Genomic DNA, 21895 nt, shown 5'->3' with positions numbered 1-21895 from the left:
TTTAACCTAGCTACAAATCAAAGGAGCATAGCACAGGTAAGTGGGTACATTATAGGGGTGTGAGGAGGGACATTTGGCGTGGAGGGAAGGGTACTGTTCCCACCAATGTGTGCCCATTCCCAAAACACGTATGATGTTCAGGTTCAGGTAGAACATGATAAGGGATTCATGATTTATGGCACAGGCCTTGCCCCCCGGTGTGCCCACATTAACTGTTCTATTAGAATGTTTCAAGCCTGTAGTGCAGTAGATAGATATAGGTTAGGAACAGTGCCCACGGCAGAGGGGGCTGTGAGGCAGAGCTGGCCAGAGCAGATGAAATATGGCTCAGGAACTCTGGCTTGTCAATGAGAGGATCTTGCCTGGATACAGACGCAAAGAAGAGAATGGGACAGGAAGGCAGAAGTAAAGGTGTGTTTAGAAGAAAATAAGTTAGAGGAACAGGAGGCAGGAAAAGATGGAATTCATTAGAGAATGGCACAACCAAGAGTTTTAAAGTAGAGATCAAGAGGGTGTTAAAAGTGAGTTGGGTGCAAGGATGAGTACTGGAGAAGTCTCTGTGCTGTCACTGTTTGCTACACACCCATGGTGTCCTTTCTGCAGTCCTGATCAAGCAATACTTAGGGCATGACTTAGATCTCGGCAGACTGATTACTTTATCACAGTGGTGACGGATATCCAGTCCATGGAAATACAGGGCCAGATGTATGTAGATAGCATTTTGCAATAAATCGCAAAATGCAATGTATGAAGGTGTATTGTACACCTTTTGCAATTCCAAAGGGTTGCAAATGACCTACCTCATGAATATTATTGAGGTAGGTCCCTATTTGCGAACCCTTAGGAATCGCACAAATCACAGGGATGGTGGCCTGCTGAGTTCAGCAAACCACCATGTCCGTGATTGCTTTTCAATGAAGCAATCTTTTTTTTTGTAAAGCTTTACAAACCGAAAAATGAAAAACCTTCTTTTTTTTTTAAGAGCAGGCAGTGGTCCGTGGGACCACTGCCTGCTCTTAAAAATGGTTTTGCAAACATTTACAAAGGGGTGAAGTAGGTGGTAAAATGAGAATGTTTTGCGGCCGCAATTCCGGTCACAAGACATCTATACATACCGATGCGATTCGGTATTAGGAAGGGACGCCCTAAACACGCCCCTTCCAAATACCGAATCACAAACCCATTTTGCGATTCAGTAACGGATTACCGAATCGCAAAATTAGGTTTGCTGCTTCGGAAAAGCAATTTTTGTGGTCCCAAACAGGCAGATTCTGCGAATCTGCCCATTTGTGAATGCAAAATGCTTGATACATCTGGCCCAGTGATCCCATTATATGCTATGAGATTTATATTTCGATGGACGGGAAATCCGTCATGGTTGTGACAGAGTAACCCCACTGCCGACATATAAATCAGGCCCTTAGTTTTCATCTGAATTAACACATATATAGTTAGGTTGCATTTAATGCCCAAACTAATTTAAATTGAATTCAGCCAAGGCTCTTTCACCATCCCTGCCATCTCACGAGTTGCTCTACCCATTTACTCACCTTCTCCCCCTGTGCCACTCAGGGTGTTCCCACCACTGCCACCAATGGAGCCGGATATATTGGGCCGGACGGGTTTCGGCCGTGGTCGCGTCGTCGTGATCATGCCGTTGGCGGGGCCCTCCATGCAGTCATCTCCGGAGTAGCCATGGCAACACTTCCACTCCATATCCGTCACCTTTTTGTAGGCCACCTTGTACCGCGGCCTCATGAGGTTACGATACCTGGAAACAGAAGGAGGAACGTCAAATGTAAGGGAACTTCCACTAGGGCTTGGTAAAGACCTCCTGCTATTCACACCAAACAACTCTAACTACTACAATGAAAATACACCAAGCTTGCACAAGAAACCACCACACTTCTGATGATGCAGGGTATAGATTCTAGTCTGTGATGGAATCCTCAAGACCAGGCCGTAAAGGTACTCAAAATCTGAAAGCGCTGCGAGGCAACACTAATTGCAATGCAGCACTCTACAGATTTCTTTAACAAATCAAAATGTAATGTAGAGGCCCAAAACAAAATCCCAAAACCTATGCAGATTTGTAGCAAAGCTATCAGGGTACAAGGGTGTTTAGAAAGAATATTGGACCAAAAATATCATGGGACTAAATATTGTGTCAACAATATCAAGGACATAAATATCGTGAAGGTAAGTTCTACAGGTAAGTAAAGTTTTACTATATGTTACTCCACATATAAGTAACTTGGAGATATATCTTCAAGGTACGAAGATGTGGAGTTGGGAATAGTCGATCTATACTTAAGTATTTGCACTTACCTTCTCGATATTTTGGTCCTCAATAGCTTTGACACAAAATTCTGTCCACATTATATTTTTGGGACGATATTCTGTCAGTGATCCAGGAACAAGGTAAGGATGAAGATGGTGGAATTGGGCAAAGTTAAAAAAAATTGCTCTTCAATTTGCAACCTTTTTCACCTAACCCCCTATTTTTTCCAGGTTTTTTTCTCTAAAAAACACTTCACAGATTTCAGCAATTGCACAAAATGCTTCTGATTACTTCCGGATTATTCCGCTCAATCCAGAGACTTTATACAGTGAGTCCTTGATCTACAAATGTCATCTAATCGACTCTTTCCCTGGCCCTAACATGTGACTGACAGGGCAGCCCAACAGGACTTTTAGAGAAATCACCTAACGGACTGCTTCTCCCCGACCAAGTACCTTTCCTGACATGGTGCTAAGATACGACTGATTCTGCCATGGTTACCTTTGATGTGACTAACTTTTTCCAGTCCTCTTCACCTTTCCATCAACTTGCCTAGCACATCACTTCTGTAGACGTGGGAAAAGACCTCACCTGAGGCACCGGACCTGGAATCACTTCTACTGTTTATGGATCACCACAGTTTTTTGGAATACGCTCCTTTTCGTGATTCCGGCTAAACTCTTAGTAAAATCCTACCTCATTTTTGCTATTCTATTGACCAAGACAGATGAGGACAACACTTTATCGTGTACATTTGGGATATTCTCACCAACTTTTCGGAAAAAGATCTTTACTGAATGGAGGGTACCCTACACCTGGCAAGACTTGAAAAAGTCATGGTGGCGAAACACGTGTCAGATGTTTGTCTGAAGCAAGCACCTATTAAGAAATGGACTGTACAGATGAACGTCGTTTTACATCATGCGTTGAATAAATCTTGTTTCCACTGCAATTACCTTTGTGTTCAAACTCGTAAATTGTTTTAAAACAGCTTGAGTGCTCGGGTTGACCAGTTTTGGAATTTTGTAAACGGTTGGGGTCTTCTGGCCCATAACTGCAACTAACACATTTGGTAGTAGGGTGTTGTCAAACCTATGAACACCAAAATCTATAAGAAATGTTCTACTTGTACCCACTACTTACTGTGTGTATCTTTAGAGATGCGAATCAGTTACAACTACTACTGTGTATATATTGCTACTATGTGACTGACTCTGCTTAGTCCTTAAGACCTTTTTAAACACAAGCCTAACATATGACTGACTCGGTCCTGCTCTACTACCCTTTCCTGGTACAGTCCAACATGTGACTCACTCACCCAGGCCTAACATCCCTTCCGGGCACAGCTGTAACAAGTGACCGACTCGCCCAGCCCTAAAGACGTTTCAGGGCACATTTCTAACATCCGACTGAGTGCCTGTGTCTTTCTAGAATTTCAGAGACATCGCCTCACCTCCATTGGCTGAAAGCTACAACTTCCAAACACACCAGGCCCTATTACAGAAAGCGCACCTGTGTGCCCACATTCTGTGCCCCTGGGGCACTTTAATATTACAGAAGAGGTCACAGACACTTTTGTGCCCCTTCTGTAACACTGCACCAGTGCTATCATGAGGGGATGTACCCCTAGACCCAATGAAATGAGGGAACAACATTGCCTCTGCGCCCGCGCTGCATTACCGACGTGGGGGCAGAGGCAAACATGCCTTTTGGTTGAGAGTGCGCCTCCTAAAGCCATGAGAGTTCCTTGTTAGCTGCTGTTGGCTGGTGGAGGGACTACACGTCATGTAGCTGCTGCTAAATAAAACCTAAGATTATAAATTTTATTACATAAAACTACCTGCAAAAGTTTGTGCATAGCATCAAAATCCTGAGATTGTGAAAGTGCATCTACTATTGCAGGTTCCCTCCCCAAATTACTCGCAGCCAGCTTTTGAGAGTGGATTTACGTAAAATGTCACACTAATGGCAAGTATGTTTGTAAAGTTATTTGTAGTGTGCTAATGTGACTACAGAACAAATAAGCACGACTTTACAGAGCACCTGAGCAGTACTAAGGTGCTCACTTACAAGCCCATTTCGCCACCGGTACGTCACTTTTTTTTCGCATGTGAAAAAGTGACGCCCTGGCTGCGCAAGGCACAGCACACCTGCAAAAAGGGGGTGGTGATGGACAGAGTATCTGAGTTAATCAGAACACTCCTACCCAGTCAACAGATCAGGGCTTGATCCATCACCGTTTTTTAGCTCACTGCACCATCCCAGTTCAGAACCTGGCTATATGCAAATTAGTCTGTCCCTGGCCCAGTGCATCATGGGAACAGGGCAGACCAAACTACCGAGCCAATTGTTCACTGGAAAGGAAACAAGCTTCCGGGGACCGGTTTCTGGCATTACAGCCGTCTTCGGCCCGGCTTGCTTGAATCCTGATGGTGCAGTGAGCAAGGGACTCACATCTGAGCATACCCTTTCACGCTTGTGGTGGCCAAAACGATTCAAAAAGGGGGCGGTGATGGACATCACCACCCCCTTTTTGAAATTAATCTGGCTGCACAAGGAGCTTGTAAATAGCCCCTAGGTTAGACCACCTCTTCTTATAACTGCAGTTCTGAGTTAGGACCAATAGAGGGTAGTATTTCCTAAGGCATGAGGCCTGGTTCCGGCCATCACTCCATCTTGCTTCCCAGCAGCCTCCACATCCCGTGCACTTGCTCAGCTCTGGAAGCGCCGCTGTTTCCTGCCAGGTGTGAAGCGGAGAAAGGCCAGGGGAAGAGGAGTCTGGCGCCAAATCTAACAGCCTCTCTGCACACGCAAGGGAGCCCCGGTCCTCTGTCAGCGCACGGCCACATGATGCAGGCGCCTTCCAGGCCAAACCGCCCACACACCCGCACCCCACCTTTAACACCAGAATACTACAAGGAAGAGCGAGCCCCCTGCTCTGGGGCCTGCGGTAGAACATTCCTCCGAATTAAAACAAATAAAAAACAATCAGCTCCAGACAGGGCACAAGTCCTAAAAAAAGAAGTGGGGGGGGGGGGGGGGCGCTGACATCACGACAGGAAGTGACGTCACGAAAGGTGGCTTGCACCATCAGACTCATTGTCTCCCCTCGCTCACCCCTTAGACGTGATTGCATCAGAGAAGCCAGCGTGTGAGCAGCGTTCTGAATGAGCTCCGATCTCGCCCCAGAGAGGCCAAAGAGTGAATGTGTGGCTCCATTTTCTCCAGTTATCAAGCTCCCGGGTAAAATAGGTGGGGGGACGCCATCCACCCGTGTGGTACCCCGACTCGAGCCCTGTCTACAGCTTGAGGATGGAGTGGGACGGGTCGGGTTGCGGATGAGCGGGTGGGTGTGATATCGGGTGTGGTCCAGGGTCAGAAGAGGGAAGCAGTGGAGAATCTGCCAAAAAACATTGCATCCATTATCTGCGACACCAGCTGTCTAGGAGCTAGTTTATAATTCTGTACACGGCGGATATCCTGCCAGAAAAAACATTTCCGTTGCTGCCGTGGGGTCCGCCAAGGTGCAGTGCTGACTCCGCCAGGTTGGCGGTGTCTACAGCGCAGGGTACAAGTCGGGCGTACGCGAGGGTGGATGGCGTCCCCCACTTTTTATGAAGGGTGGATGGACGCCGTCCACCCTCCCAAGAAGTTGGGCCCCACTGATAAAGAAGCTGAATTCGTCCCGGTGTAATTTCCAAACACCGGGACTGATTCAGCAGCGCCTGCACGTTGTTGTCTGCTTCTGATCACAACAACGTGCAGGCGGGGACGGGGCTTCTTATTTCTAACTCCTGCTGGCTCTTAACAAAGGCCGAGTCTCAGGGGTCATCAGCCTCCTTTTGTTGGAGTCTCCTGGCAGGCAGCAGTCAGGAGCCACGCACCTGATGCAAATGCAGCAGAGGAGAAACAAAGGCTCACACCTTGTTAGCACTTCACAGATACTTAAGAGAGGCAACTTTTCACTTTGATCAGACACCTGTTAGGAGATATGCATGTACTGTAAGAACGTCAGAGGTGTTGATCTTTCCCAGTATTTGCACAAAATAAATAGCATTTATATAGCCCTTACTTCCTCTGAGGAGCCGTTGTAATAATTTAAATATCACTAATCACTATTTCTTTTAAAGCACTATGGCTAGAGAAAGCTTAACGCTGACAAAAGGTAACGTTGTTTTATTTGTAGCGTACAAAGGGGTGAATCTTCTGCCTCAATCCGGAGGGTTTGCAAGTATACTCGAAATGTGCTCAAATGTACTCATAATACACCTGCTAAACATATATGTGAGGGCTTAAGATCTGATGTCACTTCTTATGATGCCACTTCCTGTGATGTCACGCGCCGTAATGCCACTTGCATACTGATTAACTAGGTTAGTCCCCCCACTTCTTTTTTTAGGACTTGTGCCCTGCTACAGAGGAAGATCCGCTTCAGTGCCCCTGTGCCAGGGTGTGTGGCAGTTAGCGCCATGAAAGGGGGCAGACTTTCAGGAAGAGATAAGCTTTGCTTCCCTAATCTGCTACGAAACAGCCCCTGCATGATAGTGAAACAATTTCTGCTTCAACAATGTACCCCAGGGGCGTAGCTTGGTCAGTAAGATTGAAGGGGTGGGGGAGGGGGTTGGGGGGGTTATGATTTCCCAACCATCACACTGGCATATCTTGTTAAAAACATTATGAAAAGCAGGACACAAGGGGGGTTTAAGAGGCAGTGGAGAGAGAGGATTGCTAATTGTTAGGGGTACGCAAAACACAATCGTTTTCAAATTAACCACGGGGCATATCAGCAACAACCGGCGATAATAATCCCTAAGCGCACTTCGAGCTAGGATAATTATCACTAGCTATCGCTGGATGCTATTGTTGGATGCTATCGCTGGATGCTATCGCGGAGATAGCGTGCTATCAGCAACGCTTATCTCCAAAGCGATAGAAATCCAAGCGTTAGCTACAAAACAGTGCGATTATCGCTGGAAATCCAGCGATAATCGCAGTGTGACAGGCGATACCTTGCTGATAGGGCAGGGTGGACTTAGCCATATTATCCACCTCCCATTGGATTACATGGCTAAGTCAACCTGAAAGCAGGCGTAAGGAAAGTAGCGATAACAAAGGTTAGCGCTACTTTTCTTATCGCTATGCTTTTTAGCGGGCAGCTTGTAAATAGGAGAAATGTCAGTTAGTGACATTTCTCAAGTAATTTTGGGACGTAAGGCCCATTTAGCATCTCATTAGAGATGCAAAGCTGGGCGTTCAGGGACAGGGTGCTAAGGCAAGGAGTCACACGATAGCGTGACCTTGCTAATAGTGCGATACAATTATCGCCGCTTTCCGGCCGAAAACGGCCGCTAAAGAGGTGAGGTTGTTGGGAACAGAGCCTCTGTTGCTATACGTGGGGGGCCTACTGGGGTTGGAGAGAATCGTAGAAATGGACATGTGCGTGGTGGCTAAGCTGTTTTGGGTTGCCGGGACATATGTGCTGAGTAGGGTGTGTATGTCGCGGTCCGAGAGAGTCTTGATAGCGCGCTGGGGGCGGTTGGCGGTATTGCGAGAGGGGATAGAGGTCCAATGTGAGGGGTGGTTCGGAAGTGTCTTGATAGTGCGCTTAGGCCTGTTGGAGGTATTGCGAGAGGGGTGCCTAGGATGTGGGGGGGTGTTGTTCATTCGTTGACATGTGGTCGTGCGGGGGGGGGTGCGGGAGGAGTAATTCTTTGAGCGAGTGAAGCTCTTCTTTCACTTGGAGGAGGGCGGTCATGATTATATCCAGCGTGACGTTGGGAGTGGGGTTAGAGTTATTGGCAGGGTAATCAGCGACAGGCGGGGTGAGGCAGATGCGGGACGAGTGGAGACTGGTCGTTGCGGGGGGGCAAGTGTAGTGCTGGGGAGTGAGAGTGGGGGGACAGATGTTGAGGGGGGAGTGGGGACCAGGAGTGGAGGGGGGGCTAAGGGTGGGAGGGAGTGAACTGTTGAGGGAAGGGTGGAGGCTTGGAGTGGCGGGGGGGGGGATATGTTAAGGGTGGGGTGTATGTCTGGCCTGGGTTGAGTGCCGAGCATACGGGGGCGCTGATGAGGGGGGAGTGAAGGCTCGGAGTGTCGGGAGTGCAGGAAGTGAGCTTAACCTAAAGTGTAAGACGATGCCAAGAGTGGTCTGCATCTGAAACTGTGGGAAACGGAAGGAGCAGAAAGATAATGCTACAAAGGATATTTGACAAATATAAACGGAGATGACATCTATGGGAACGGGTGAAAATGACTGTGCATTTTGGAAAACCAGTTCTGACAAGTATGGGATGAGGTGATCCTAGCCACCCCTCTAATGGACCAATCAGAATGAACTATGGACCCTAAAAGTTTCAATTTTAGTCAGATAGTTAGTGAAAAGGGGTATAAAAGATCTTGTCTGAAAAGGGTAAAAAAGCTTGCTCCTGGAAATTTTTTTGCACCACGACATGCTGTCGGTTTGAACTATTTTATGGTGCTAGAGACTTTAAAATAATTTTGGACTTTTTGGAGCAATGAAGATGACCGAATGCAGAGATTTTATTTTGGGGCGTTGAGAAGAAATGAGAGGCAGATTGAGACTTGTGCAACCCTGTTATTCTCTTATAACAGAGTTAGGTAATATAATTTCTGATTTCATTTTTCTAAATTCTTGCTTGTCTGAATAAACTAAAATTCCGTTTCCTAAATGACTACATTAAGCTAAAATTAAAATGTAAACATTAGTTATGTTTCATTTAAATAAAAGTCATGACAATATAGATGTTAATGTTTATATGGATTACTATGATTAAGCTGGTCTTGATCTTCATCAACTAACTTCTACTAGATAATCTATTGACCAAAGAGTGGAGTGCCTTGATGTAGGGTTTTCCAGGTAAAAATGTTAGCATATATAAAATAAAGTCAATGTATATAATGTATATAGTATAAATCCTAGGTACCCCGCTAACCAGCAGCTCTATCTCGTCACTGATTCAGATGTAATGTGTATGAGCGTGTGTGACTCGCGGTGTTATGGGCCCCACCGATGAGTAAATAGTGGTTACATCTGGGTTAAGTGGAATGACTATTAAAGGTTGTTAGAGAGCCACGCTGGATCATGATCAATAAAATAAAATAAAAACGTACAGTCACATGAAGCAACACTGGCGTACTTTCTGTAAGCCTCCAACCAGGCTTATCAGAAGTTAGAATTAGAGTTAGAGTAAGGCCTGGGGCAAAATGTTAGTGCGGACCCACTGGATGCTGCTTCTGTTTTGACCAGGTGCGATCTTCTTTCAGGTATTTTAGAAAAATGTACTTTGTAAAAAGAGAAAACATAGTGTCTGGCGCCATCTAGTGATCTGGCCACGCATTCTCACTGAAGACGGCAAGCTTGATTGCAATAAAACAATCTGTAAATAAATGTTGCTGAAGTACAGCAGGTCCCTGGTAAGTATGGGGCTCGTTTATGATCTTTGTGACGCAGTGCAGAGCAGCAAGATTGCTGCGCTGCGTTACAGGTAATGGGCAGGAATGTGTCATATTTAATGGGATACGGCGCATTCATGCGTTTCCCATGCACTGCTGCACAATGGGCAGCGTAGCGCCAACACAGGCACCCATGGTGCAAGGGTGCCTGCATTGTATGAGGATTTTTTTGGTGCAGGAAGGGATACCTTCCGGCACAAAAGCGATCCTGGAGGTATGCTCCGCTTTCTATGTGTGCTGCTCACATAGAGAAAGGAAGAAACAAGGAGACATGGAGATATTTCTCCTTGTTCCACCTCCCATGGGAAGGTGTAAGATTTTGACGCATCCCCAGGTTTCACACGCAACACCCACGGAATCTGAAGCATTCCCAGGTTTACAAATACTTGCATACCTGTGAAATCCTCAGAATCTACCCACAACCCAGGGGTGGCGTTAAGGAGGCGCAACGAGGAGAAATGTTTTCATTTCTCCTTGTTTTTTCCTTTTTCACAGCACACTTAGAAGCAGGAAATTGTCTGAATTGATTGATTTTGTGCAGGAATGTGCCCTTCCTGCACAAAATCAATCCGCCCCGCAACGCAGGCTCCTGCATCGGCACATGGCCGCCCATTGTGCGCCGGCGCAGGGGAAAAGGACAGGAATGTGAGGTATCTCAGACACAGCGCATTCCTGCCCTTTTGTTTTGACGCAGGGCAGCGCAGCAAGATTCCTTGTGGCGTTGCTCTACGCCAAAATCCTCATAAATGAGGCCCAAAATGAACATGCACACTTGTATGTGTGTTGTGTTTTAATATCATAAGCAGACACATACATTAAAACAATAAACTCATATACATTATCTGCATTATGACATAAAAGTGCACCCCATCAACTCCTTCCTTCTAATTCGGACTTGCATGTAGATAGATAGATAGATAGATAGATAGATAGATAGATAGATAGATAGATAGATAGATAGATAGACAGACAGATAGATAGATCACAAACTGCTCTGCACCTTGAAGCCCTCTAATCACCTCACAGACCCCCTACCTGCTAATGCTGTAAAAGACTTCATCCCCTTGCTCCTCCCTCTCTGGACCAAAATCATCAATAGCTCCCTACAACAAGGCCTAATTCCAGACTCCCTCAAGGTGGGGCAAGTCACGCCTATACTCAAGAAACCTACAGCTGATCCGTCTGACCTAAACAATTACCGACCCATCAGCAACATCCCCACCCTGGCCAAACTGCTGGAGAAATGTGTCCAACTCCAACTAACAAAACACATTGATCAATTTGACCTCCTCAACCCTTATCAATCAGGCTTCCGAGCGAAACATAGCACGGAAACAGCTATGACACACATAATTGATGACGCCCTCCAAATTCTTGATCGCAATGAGTCCTGCCTCCTCATCCTTCTTGACCTCTCTTCAGCATTTGACACGGTCAAACATGAGAACTTGCTGGAGCTGCTAAGCACTAGAATGGGTCTATCGGGAACTGTTCTCAAATGGTTTTCGTCCTTCCTTCACAACCGGTCTCAGAAGTTCAAGATCGACAATGTGCTATCTACACCTGTGCCTGCAGATCTAGGTGTCCCACAAGGATCCTCCCTCTCCCCCACACTGTTCAACCTCGTCATGGAACCGCTCGCCACCTTGCTCCAAGCTTCCAATGTCCAATTCAATATGTACGCCGACGACACACAACTTTACCTAAAGCTACAATCCCCGGAAGATATCAAACATCTGAACTCCACACTTATTAACACTCAATCTTGGCTGGCCGATAATCACCTCAAACTAAATGCTCTGAAAACTGAGTTCCTACTCATATCACCCCCGGCGAAAATTTCCACCACCCAAACCTGGCTCAATAATCTAACAGCACTCAATGTCCAACCTACCATCGTGGATTCGGCGAAATCCCTTGGCATCACACTCGACGCCAAGCTCAACATGCAGCAGCACGTTAGCAAAGCCACAAAAGGAGCTAATTTCCAAATCAACACACTGAGGAAAATTAAACCTTTCCTCCCTGCCGAAGACTTCCAAACTGCTGTACAAGCTCTAGTCATCCCTCGAATAGACTACAGAATTGTGGCCCTCAGCGGACTCCCGCTATCCACAACAGCACCCTTAAGAGCCTCCCTGAACGCTGCCGCGAGACTCATTACTGGCTCAAGAAAACACTCGCATATATCCCCAGACTTAAAGTCTCTAAAATGGCTGCCTTTTGAAGCTAGAATACAGCTAAAAATTGCAGTTATGACACACGCGGCCGTGCACCACAATGCACCCAACTACCTCGCTCAAAAGTTGTCTATATCAGGAGGTTCGAGATCCAATAGAAGTACAAAAAATCTACTCCTGAAACCTCGTAGATTCCGGAAAGAGAAATCATACAAGCGCTCCTTCTCAGGAATGGCACCCAGGATATGGAATGCGCTCCCTCCTGAAACCAGGCTTATCTCCTTCACTGCACTCTTCAAGAAAGAGGTGAAAACCATCCTTCTGGCCAAGATCTCCTGAACCTTATAGGTGCTGGATCAGAGACTCTGCATTGCTCTGTATCTCTTGTCCTTTGGCACTATACTTCTACTTGATGGGGGACATTACTACGCTACTCTCTTAATACCGACCAATATATGATACACTTTGGTTTACTAATTCACTCTCCCGATGCCCCCCACTCAGTGTTCTCTCTACACTAAGTCATTGGTATAAGCCATCCAGACACCCAAGGTGTACCTGAACACCTCTGTAGTGGGATGAATGACTGGTGCCGTCTTATATTACTTGTTTACCTGTTTGTATATTGATATGTTTTATGTATGTTATTATTATCCTACCATGTCAGTGACTACTATACTGCTTCCATTATCTCTGTTCATTCCTACTGCCCCTACCCTGTCATTGTGAAGCGCTCTGATATCTGTAAGGATCTTGTTCGCGCTATATAAAACTTTGAATAAATAAATAAATAAATAAAATAGATAGACAGGCAGGCAGACAGACAGACAGACAAGGAAGAAGGCAGACAGGCAGGCAAGCACTAGCAGGCAGGCAAGCAGTTAGGTAGACAAGACAGACAGACGTCTGCAGTGTGCCTGTGTGCTGTGCGTCAGCGTGTGGCTGCCAGCACCACCCCACCCCCACCTCCATGAATCTTTCATCACTATGCTCGTGTGTTTATTGCTCCTGGAGCCCCGGGTGAAGCGCTGAAAAGCTCCAAGTGTGAAGGAAGGAGCTGTCAGCGGTGCACACCGACCTACCCGCGCGCGCACACTAATAACACACGTGTCTCCAGTTCAACGCCCTCTCCAAGAGATGCTTTCTTCTTGACCAGGGTGGCTGAAGGATGGGGGCGGTACAGGATGCAGGGAGGTGAGTACAATGAGGACAAGTCTTTCCTCCCCAGGAGTCATTCAGGGGGGTGGGGGGGGGGGGGTTAATCCTCCGGAAGCACGCGGTGTGCGCACTGTCAGGGGGGTTAATCCTCCGGAAGCACTCGGTGTGCGTGCTGTCAGGGGATTAATCCTCCGGAAGCACGCGGTGTGCGCACTGTCAGGGGGGTTAATCCTCCGGAAGCTCCATGCGGTGTGCGCGCTGTCAGTCACATTGTAAAGCCCTGCGTCACATTATACCTGCGTCAGGTATAATGTATGCAGGGTCTGCGTTTCCACGCAGGAAAGCCTCGTAAAAGTGATGCAGTGAAATGTACAAGATTTCACTGCATCACTTCTAGAATGCCACTGTGTCAAACCCTTGCAGGCGTAAGGAGTGACGCAGTGAGGTGCGGATAGGCCTCGGAATGCATTGCTGGAGTTGCGTCATGCTTGCGACACGACTCCAGCAATACGTGACTTTTGCCCCAACTGATGCATCAGAATTTCTGACACATCTGTCAATCCTTGCGTCATGGTGCGCCGTACTGTAAATACGGTGCATCAATGGTGGTGTAAGGTTTCTCAGGGTGGCGCAGTGAAAGTGACGCATCTCTACAGATGCGTCACTTTCTTGTAAATCTGCCCCATGGTCTTTTGATTGCATCATTTCCTGTCACACTTGTGGAGCACTTTTTTATAAAAAGAGAAATGCTGGCCTTGCGATTTTTGATAGCTATATTTTGAGCAACAAACCAAATCCTTGTTATGATTTGTATGGTCGAATTTATTTAAACCATTTACTTTTTCATATAAATCTCATTAAGTTAAAGCATTGATTGCATGAGAAAAACACTACGTACATACAATTTATACAAAAACATTTGACAAAGAATTTTAACAAAAATACATAAATACATATGACAAAATGACATCCAATCATTAAGTGTACATAAATATACAAATACGGTCATACGAGAAGCATCAGTCGTTATGTAGTATTAAGCAATGAAGCTATTTGCAGTAAGGAAAAGAAAACAAAATGAATTGTAACAAATACAAATTTTCAATTGTCTGATAAATAAACTTGAATTCTTTCTGCTATTGCCAATTCCTTTCTGCTATTGCCGACGCGTTTCGAACTCGCTCTGGCATTTGGCAAGTTCTCATCAGGGCTTTCTCGTATTATTCTTCTGAAAATTATGTACAAAGAAAATGAGTGAGATTTTGCTATCCTCATTTTCGTCCCCTATATACATTGCCCCCTACCAAGACTTTCTAGAAAACGTGTACCTTTATTTTCAAGTTGGCAGCGGGTTTTCAATTTTCAAGAGATCCTATTCAATCAATGTAGATTCGGTTCTAGAAAATTACAACGAACCAAATTACAATATAGTAATGGTCAGGACAGCCTGCGCCTAGATGGCCAGAGGACAATCTTGGAAAATTACCTTCAAACCAGTAGTCTGCACTTCTGTTTGGTAAATATTTGAAACAGCCGTGCGTGGGACAAAAATCAGCTCCCACCCGCCAGCCGGCGGTGGACACGTCTTATTGCACCTACAAGGAGAGTTTAAAGTCACTTAACTATTCCAATCGGTTTTACAAACAGCGGTTTAGAACGAGTAGAACGGGTAACAGAACCGGGTGCCTACCTTATTGTTGGCGCTTGGGCTGTTTAAATGCAGTTCCCCTGTTTTTCTAACTTCTAGCCGGTTTCAGTTCGTTTTTATGTTCGTTTTTATGTTCTAAAATGACAAACACGGACAGTGTGAGCCCGCTCCTGTGTCATGCGCGGTATCACTAAGCGTTACCTATCTTTGTGCTTACCTAAATGTTGGTGATCTTGAAGAAACACACGCTCCCAAGTGCACTCCAAACCAATCCAGGGAGTCACTCGTTTGACTAAGTCGCCATCTTAAAAAGCAGACATGTGATCGTCAATGCGTGTCACATGACTGTCACATGACTGTCAGGGCTATCCGGGCTTTATGGGAGTTGGAGTCCCATTTTGCATTCTGATATTTTCCTAAGTAAAAGTCTACATAAAAGGTTCCACTTGAGCACTGTATTATATAAAAGCGGATTACAATCGTGAAATCTCAGACATCGAATTTAGTCCAGTTTGTAAACTATTGAAGCGCAGGATTAAATACGCTTCTTTCCTCAATAAGACATCGTCCACATCCTTAATACATTGGGCTCGAGTCACTGTGTACAAAACCGTCCATGTGAAATCTGTTTCAGTGTGTCCAGTGTCAACAAAATGTTGTACCATTGGAGCGGTTAGCACTTTTGTTTTTATTCGTGACCTATGCTGTGTTATTCGGGTATTAACCTGCTGGTTAGTCTTTCCTATATACAATTTTCCGCATCCGCAGACAATTGCATACACGACATTCCGTGTTTTGCAGTTTGAAAACCCTTGGTTCTTCCACCTGACATTTTTGTGTGTGAATTCACTTCCCTCAATTGTTGTGTCACAAGAGACACAGTTGCCGCATCTATGGTGTCCCTCGACCGGCTTGAATCCCCACATTGACAATAAGTCATGTTTAGGTTTTTCAATGGTGACGTCCGCACGCACCAGTTGCTGTCCAATGCTGCAGTTTTTTTTAAAAGCAAAAATCGGTTTGGGAAAGGGGCATTCTAAGCCCTCCAGCAGATGCCAATTTTTAAGTATGGTCTGTCGAATTTTATGGGTATGTGGACCAAATGTTGTTACACAAACCAATTTGTCCATTTCGGGTTTCACTTTACTTTGTAATAGACATTCTCTCGGGGTATAGCGTGCTCGTTTGAAAGCATGTTTCAGCAGCTTCCTAGGGTAGCCCCTGCTTTTCATATCCTCACAAAATCTTCCTCCGTGTAAGTCATAGTCTGTGACATCAGAGCAGTTCCTTCTGATGCGGAGTAGCTGCCCGTAGGGTAAATTTGTTTTTAAATTGCGTGGATGCGCACTCCTATGGTGGAGAATAGTGTTTTTATCCGTCTTTTTTCTAAAAAGAGATGACTTTAAGCGACCGTCAATGCAGCTAACTTCCACATCTAGGAATGTCATTTTCAAATTGCTTTGTTCCATAGAGAATTTAATGTCGCCGTGTTTGTTGTTTAGCCATTGATGAAATTCCATCAATTCGGTGTGGCTCCCCTGCCACAGGAGCCACACGTCATCAATGTATCTTAGCCATTGTTTTATACATTTCTTGTAGGGGTTGTTATTTGCCACAAATTTCTCTTCATACTGTGCCATAAATAATATGGCCATCTCCGGCGCATAGGGACATCCCATGGCTGTCCCCTTGATTTGAAAAAAGAACTCGCCATTAAAGCAAAAGTAGTTCTTTTTTAGGGTTAGTTCAGCCAACTACAGAATAAATCTGGTGGGCACTCGATGAGGTCGGTCTCTTGTGTCAAGGTACATCTCCATCACCTCTAACGCCTCCCCTTGCGGGATTTGCGTATAAAGGGACGTGACGTCCATAGTGACCATTATTTCCTCAAGTGGATTAAATTCTAGGCCCTCTATTTTAGTGAGGAAATCGGTCGTATCTTTCAGGTATGATGTCACATTACAGATGAAGGCTTTAGGAAAAAATCCACATATTTGGACAGTGGCTCTAGACAAGAGTCACACCCCGAGACGATAGGACGTCCGGGGGGGTCATTCAGATTTTTGTGAATCTTGGGCAGAAAGTACAATATAGGAGTCCGTGGGAATTTTTTAACCAAAAATTCACCTTCCTTTTTGCCCACAAACCCTTCTTCAACACCACTCGCAATCAATTGCGTTATTGTCCCTAGTATGTCTTTAGTTGGATCCACATCAACTTTCCTATACCATATCTGGTTATTGACCTGTGATTCACCTTCCAAAATGTATTTCTCCCTTGGCCACAACACAGTGGCACCGCCTTTATCTGCAGCTTTCACTACAATAGATGAATCCGCTCTAAGATTTTGTATCGCTTGGCGTTGGCCTCTACTGATGTTCGGTTTGACAAACATTTTGTTCTTTTCAAGTTTATTAATAGAGGACAAGACTACTTGTTCAAATGCCAAAATCTGTTTAGGGATATTATAACTGGGAATAAAGGTAGATTTGTTCCGCAGTCCTGTTGTCTCAATCTCTAGAGGAGGCGGCTGGGTAGCGAAAAAGGCTTTTAATCGCACTTTCCGACAGAAGGCAATGGCTTCCATCTTGGTTTTGGTGAAGTCAGGTTGATGATTGGGGACAAACTTTAAACCCAAGTTGAGGACAGACTCTTCGTCTCTGGTTAAGATTTTATTTGACAAGTTAACTATAGAGGAAGACATTTCTATGTTTTGTAAACGTTCCTCCGGGTACGCATTTCCCATGGTATTTTGTTTCGTGGTTTTCCTTGTTGGCCCTTCTCTAAAAAAGAGACCTGTTTTTTATTGGTATTCCCTCTTGCCTCAGTGCCCGAAGAATCAGATGAAGACGATGTCTCAGAGAATGTTTTGAATCGATTGCGGGACCGTCCTTGATAGTTATACAGTGCTCCGCGTGAATCGACCTGCGAATAAAAATCCTCCTTCAAAAAAGGGTAGGCTTTCTCTAATGTAAATGATTTAGAGTCTTTCTCGTATTGAGCGGTCTTGTTGTTAATCGTGTTATCTCTAAATGTAAGGATTTCTTTTTCAATTTTTTCCAAGAGTGCCTTAGCGTCAGGCACCAGCTGGCTGTCCTGAATGCTTTTAGTTAGTTCTTCAATCTCTTCCAGTTCTTTTTTGCAGAGACGTTGTGCCGTCTCAATTGTGTGGACCATAAGGTCCCTGCTGCACTTGGTATTTATACAGCTAAAACCCTTTTTGTAATCGGCATCCTCTGTAAAAATAACGGGAATATTTTTGACTTGAAGCCCCCAGGGGATTGTGCCTCCCCTGAGATGTCTCAGCAAAAAATGCCCGTGAAGCTCTGTTCTTATATGCTTCTTGCTCAGTCTGATGAGTTTATCTGACTCGTTTTGATGTTGTGCAGAGGTGCTCAGGGCAATGTTAGAGAATGGGGACGATTCAATTAAAGACTGAATGTGACTTTCAGAGAACGATAACGTGTCTTTCTCAGACATGCCTTTCGAGGGATCACAGGTCCCTCGTTGTTCTTAGTCAAACACGAATCCAGAGCTTGTATTATTCTAATGCCCTTTGGACTCTCGCGGGTGTGATACCCGCCCTAACGTTTGCAGAAAATAAGGAGTTAGGTCCCGGGACACAGGGTCAGCTGGACCATAGAATAATTTATAAAAAGAGAAATGCTGGCCTTGCGATTTTTGATAGCTATATTTTGAGCAACAAACCAAATCCTTGTTATGATTTGTATGGTCGAATTTATTTAAACCATTTACTTTTTCATAGAAATCTCATTAAGTTAAAGCATTGATTGCATGAGAAAAACACTACGTACATACAATTTATACAAAAACATTTGACAAAGAATTTTAACAAAAATACATAAATACATATGACAAAATGACATCCAATCATTAAGTGTACATAAATATACAAATACGGTCATACGAGAAGCATCAGTCGTTATGTAGTATTAAGCAATGAAGCTATTTGCAGTAAGGAAAAGAAAACAAAATGAATTGTAACAAATACAAATTTTCAATTGTCTGATAAATAAACTTGAATTCTTTCTGCTATTGCCAATTCCTTTCTGCTATTGCCGACGCGTTTCGAACTCGCTCTGGCATTTGGCAAGTTCTCATCAGGGCTTTCTCGTATTATTCTTCTGAAAATTATGTACAAACTTGCCAAATGCCAGAGCGAGTTGTTTTCTTTTCCTTACTGCAAATAGCTTCATTGCTTAATACTACATAACGACTGATGCTTCTCGTATGACCGTATTTGTATATTTATGTACACTTAATGATTGGATGTCATTTTGTCATATGTATTTATGTATTTTTGTTAAAATTCTTTGTCAAATGTTTTTGTATAAATTGTATGTACGTAGTGTTTTTCTCATGCAATCAATGCTTTAACTTAATGAGATTTATATGAAAAAGTAAATGGTTTAAATAAATTCGACCATACAAATCATAACAAGGATTTGGTTTGTTGCTCAAAATATAGCTATCAAAAATCGCAAGGCCAGCATTTCTCTTTTTATAAATTATTCTATGGTCCAGCTGACCCTGTGTCCCGGGACCTAACTCCTTATTTTCTGCACACTTGTGGAGCACAGCACAGTCTTAGCACAAAGGCTGAAGCCTCAAAGTCTGGGCAAGGGACAGGTCTTCCAGAACCTTCTCTCCCTCTCTCTCCAAGCACTCATGGTTGGCTCAGTGCGCATGTGAAATACTCACGTGACGACCCGCGGGCACTGGACCTGGCCCCAGGCACAGGGCTGGTACTCCGGCTTCACATAGCTCTCGACGCCATCCTCCACCACGCAGCTGACGGTGCGCGTCACCACGTAGGCACACCAGTTCCTGGGGACGCAAGAGGGAAGAGGGGTTATTACGTCATATACACAAGACAGGACGTAGCAACAAGTCATTGAATGCCTCAGACAATAGGCCGCAACTACTTCTAAAGTCACGGGCGCCTCAAGCTATTCTGAGCGTTGGACTACACTGTTTTTATACTATTTCACAATGTGTATTAATATTAACATAACCCGTGAGTTCTTTTACCGAATAATCATTGCGCTGTTGACTATAATTTTAAATTGCATAGGTTGTAAATTTTAATTGCAATGTTAATTAGCCATGCTCACTTAACCCCTTGGGCGCTGCCGCGATTCTGCGCCTGTGCGGCACTTTTTTTTTTTGTTGCAGAGTTTTATATAGCGCGAACTAGACCCGAACCGAATCAGGTATCAGAGCGCTTTACATAGCACCAGTTACGTTACATTAGGACACACATATATTTTTGTTAGGCACGGGAGATTAAGTGATTTGCCCAGAATCACAGGAAGTTTGGCGTCGTTACCGAGACTCGAACCCAGTTCCTCCAGGTCCGAGGTCGAGCGCCCTAGCCGTTCTAATGAGTGGGCGGGTTCATGACAGCCCCCAGCCATCATCAGCACACGAGCACTATGATGCATGATGGCCGGGGGCTGTCATCAGCATGGAAGGGGTTAAACATACTTACACTGAAAGTGCTGCTTTGTGCAGTGCTTAATGTGTAAAAGCCAAGGCTCTCGTCAGGTGGCCATTGCAGCTTGCACCACACATTGCCCGTCATCATGCAAATGATAATACTAACACAACTACTAACCATCACACTCCTACAAGTTTGACAATTCAGAGTATTCTCAGCCCCCAAAGCTATAATGGCTTGGTGGCAGGTAGCTCGCCAGACAACGCCACCTTGTGGCAGATTGTCGCAAGCGCCGGTGTTGACAATTATGTGCCAGTGCTGAGTACCAGAAACCACTGCATCAAATTAAGCACTGGCTTTGAGTGTTACTCTTGTGGTTGTTTATTTGTTAGAAAGTGTATAAAGCACCCAGCCTTACGTTTTCTAAGGTCTACACAAGATAAAACGACAGGATAAAGTGGGGGTGGGCCCAAGATCAGAGAAGCAGGTTTGGGGGATTTTGTGAACAAAAGCAAACATAATACATTTCCCTCCACTGTTCCTGGTCCCCAGGTTTCTCCAAGCACTCCTCAGCCTGGGAAACAGGAAGCTGTGTGTGGTTGTCTGACAGAGCTTGAGACCTGGATGGAAAGCAGCTGGCGGAAGACAACATCTGAAAAGCAGAAGTATCCTTCCGGGGTAATAGGTTACCCTGGATGCAAATCATCTTCTGGCAAAAGTTGAAGGAGAGACTGGATTCCCAAAGGAGGATGTGAAAAGCCTGGGATTGTCATCAGATGAGCAGGAATTAGATGGGGCAGGTCCTGAAGCAAGGGCGAGCAATGTCGTAAGTATGTACCAGCACAATCAGTGTCCCATCACTCAGACCTCCCAGACTGCCACCAAAGCACACTTAGGGGCCAATTATGATGTCGGTCGGGAAGCATTCCGACCAACTTGGTTTCGGAATGGTTTCCGACCAAATAGGATTCGGGGAGTTCATTTGACCGATTACGATGCTTCCGAACACCCTGCGGTCAGACTCCCATTGACTTCAATGGGAGCCTGTGTTCCGACCGACAAGTGTGAAGGCAGAGACTGGAGCGGGAGTGGCCTGAAAGCCAACAGGTCAACATGCACCTCGTAGATAATTTCATGCACATTTCTATGCACAATTTTGTGGACATGGACAGGAAGACATTGTTCCTTATTATTAACTATTTATGGATCATGGTAGCATTTATTTTTGTGTTATGGTGTAATTTCACCCTTCTCACGTTGGGTTACTTCATAGATCATAGAAACATTTTCATTGTTTGTAGTGGAATATATCTCAGAACCGAGCTCTCTCTCTAATCACTCATTGAATGCATCTTTGCTTTTGACGCTGTGAAGCATCCATTGCCTGTATGCTAGGTTCACACTATACAAATACCACATGCATTCATTCATACATACATGCACCAAAAAAGGAGTTATTTCATCATGACTGTTCAAGGCACTTGCGTTGCATCTACAGAGTGACAAATTCAAGACTGTCATAGTGAAATAGTACATAGCTTTATTCATCTAGACCCTACAGAAGCAATTCTATTAGTTAAATTGGACCGCACCTGTGGCGCTTACAACAGGTTGTGATTTTACGTCTCCTGGGTTCCGTGCGACACCAGGCTGAGACCGGTTGGTAGAGCGATGTGTTCCTGCCCCTTGAAGGT

General features: G+C 45.0%; 1 protein-coding gene across 1 annotated transcript in view; it reads right to left on the bottom strand.

Annotated features, from left to right (window-relative positions):
- EMILIN1 (elastin microfibril interfacer 1) overlaps positions 1–21895 on the bottom strand; it is a 138372-nt gene that overhangs the window by 21371 nt on the left and 95106 nt on the right. The window contains exons 2-3 of the mRNA XM_078650062.1: positions 19463–19588; positions 1551–1771 (exon numbers count right to left, since the gene is read on the bottom strand). Of these exons, the coding sequence (XP_078506188.1) occupies positions 1551–1771; positions 19463–19588 (347 nt within the window). The remainder of the gene's footprint in view (positions 1–1550; positions 1772–19462; positions 19589–21895) is intronic.

This window comes from Lissotriton helveticus, chromosome 6, assembly GCF_964261635.1.
Source record: "Lissotriton helveticus chromosome 6, aLisHel1.1, whole genome shotgun sequence".
Lineage (NCBI taxonomy): Eukaryota > Metazoa > Chordata > Amphibia > Caudata > Salamandridae > Lissotriton > Lissotriton helveticus.
Note: the sequence above shows the minus strand (reverse complement) of the source record. Positions and strands in the feature narration are given on the sequence as shown.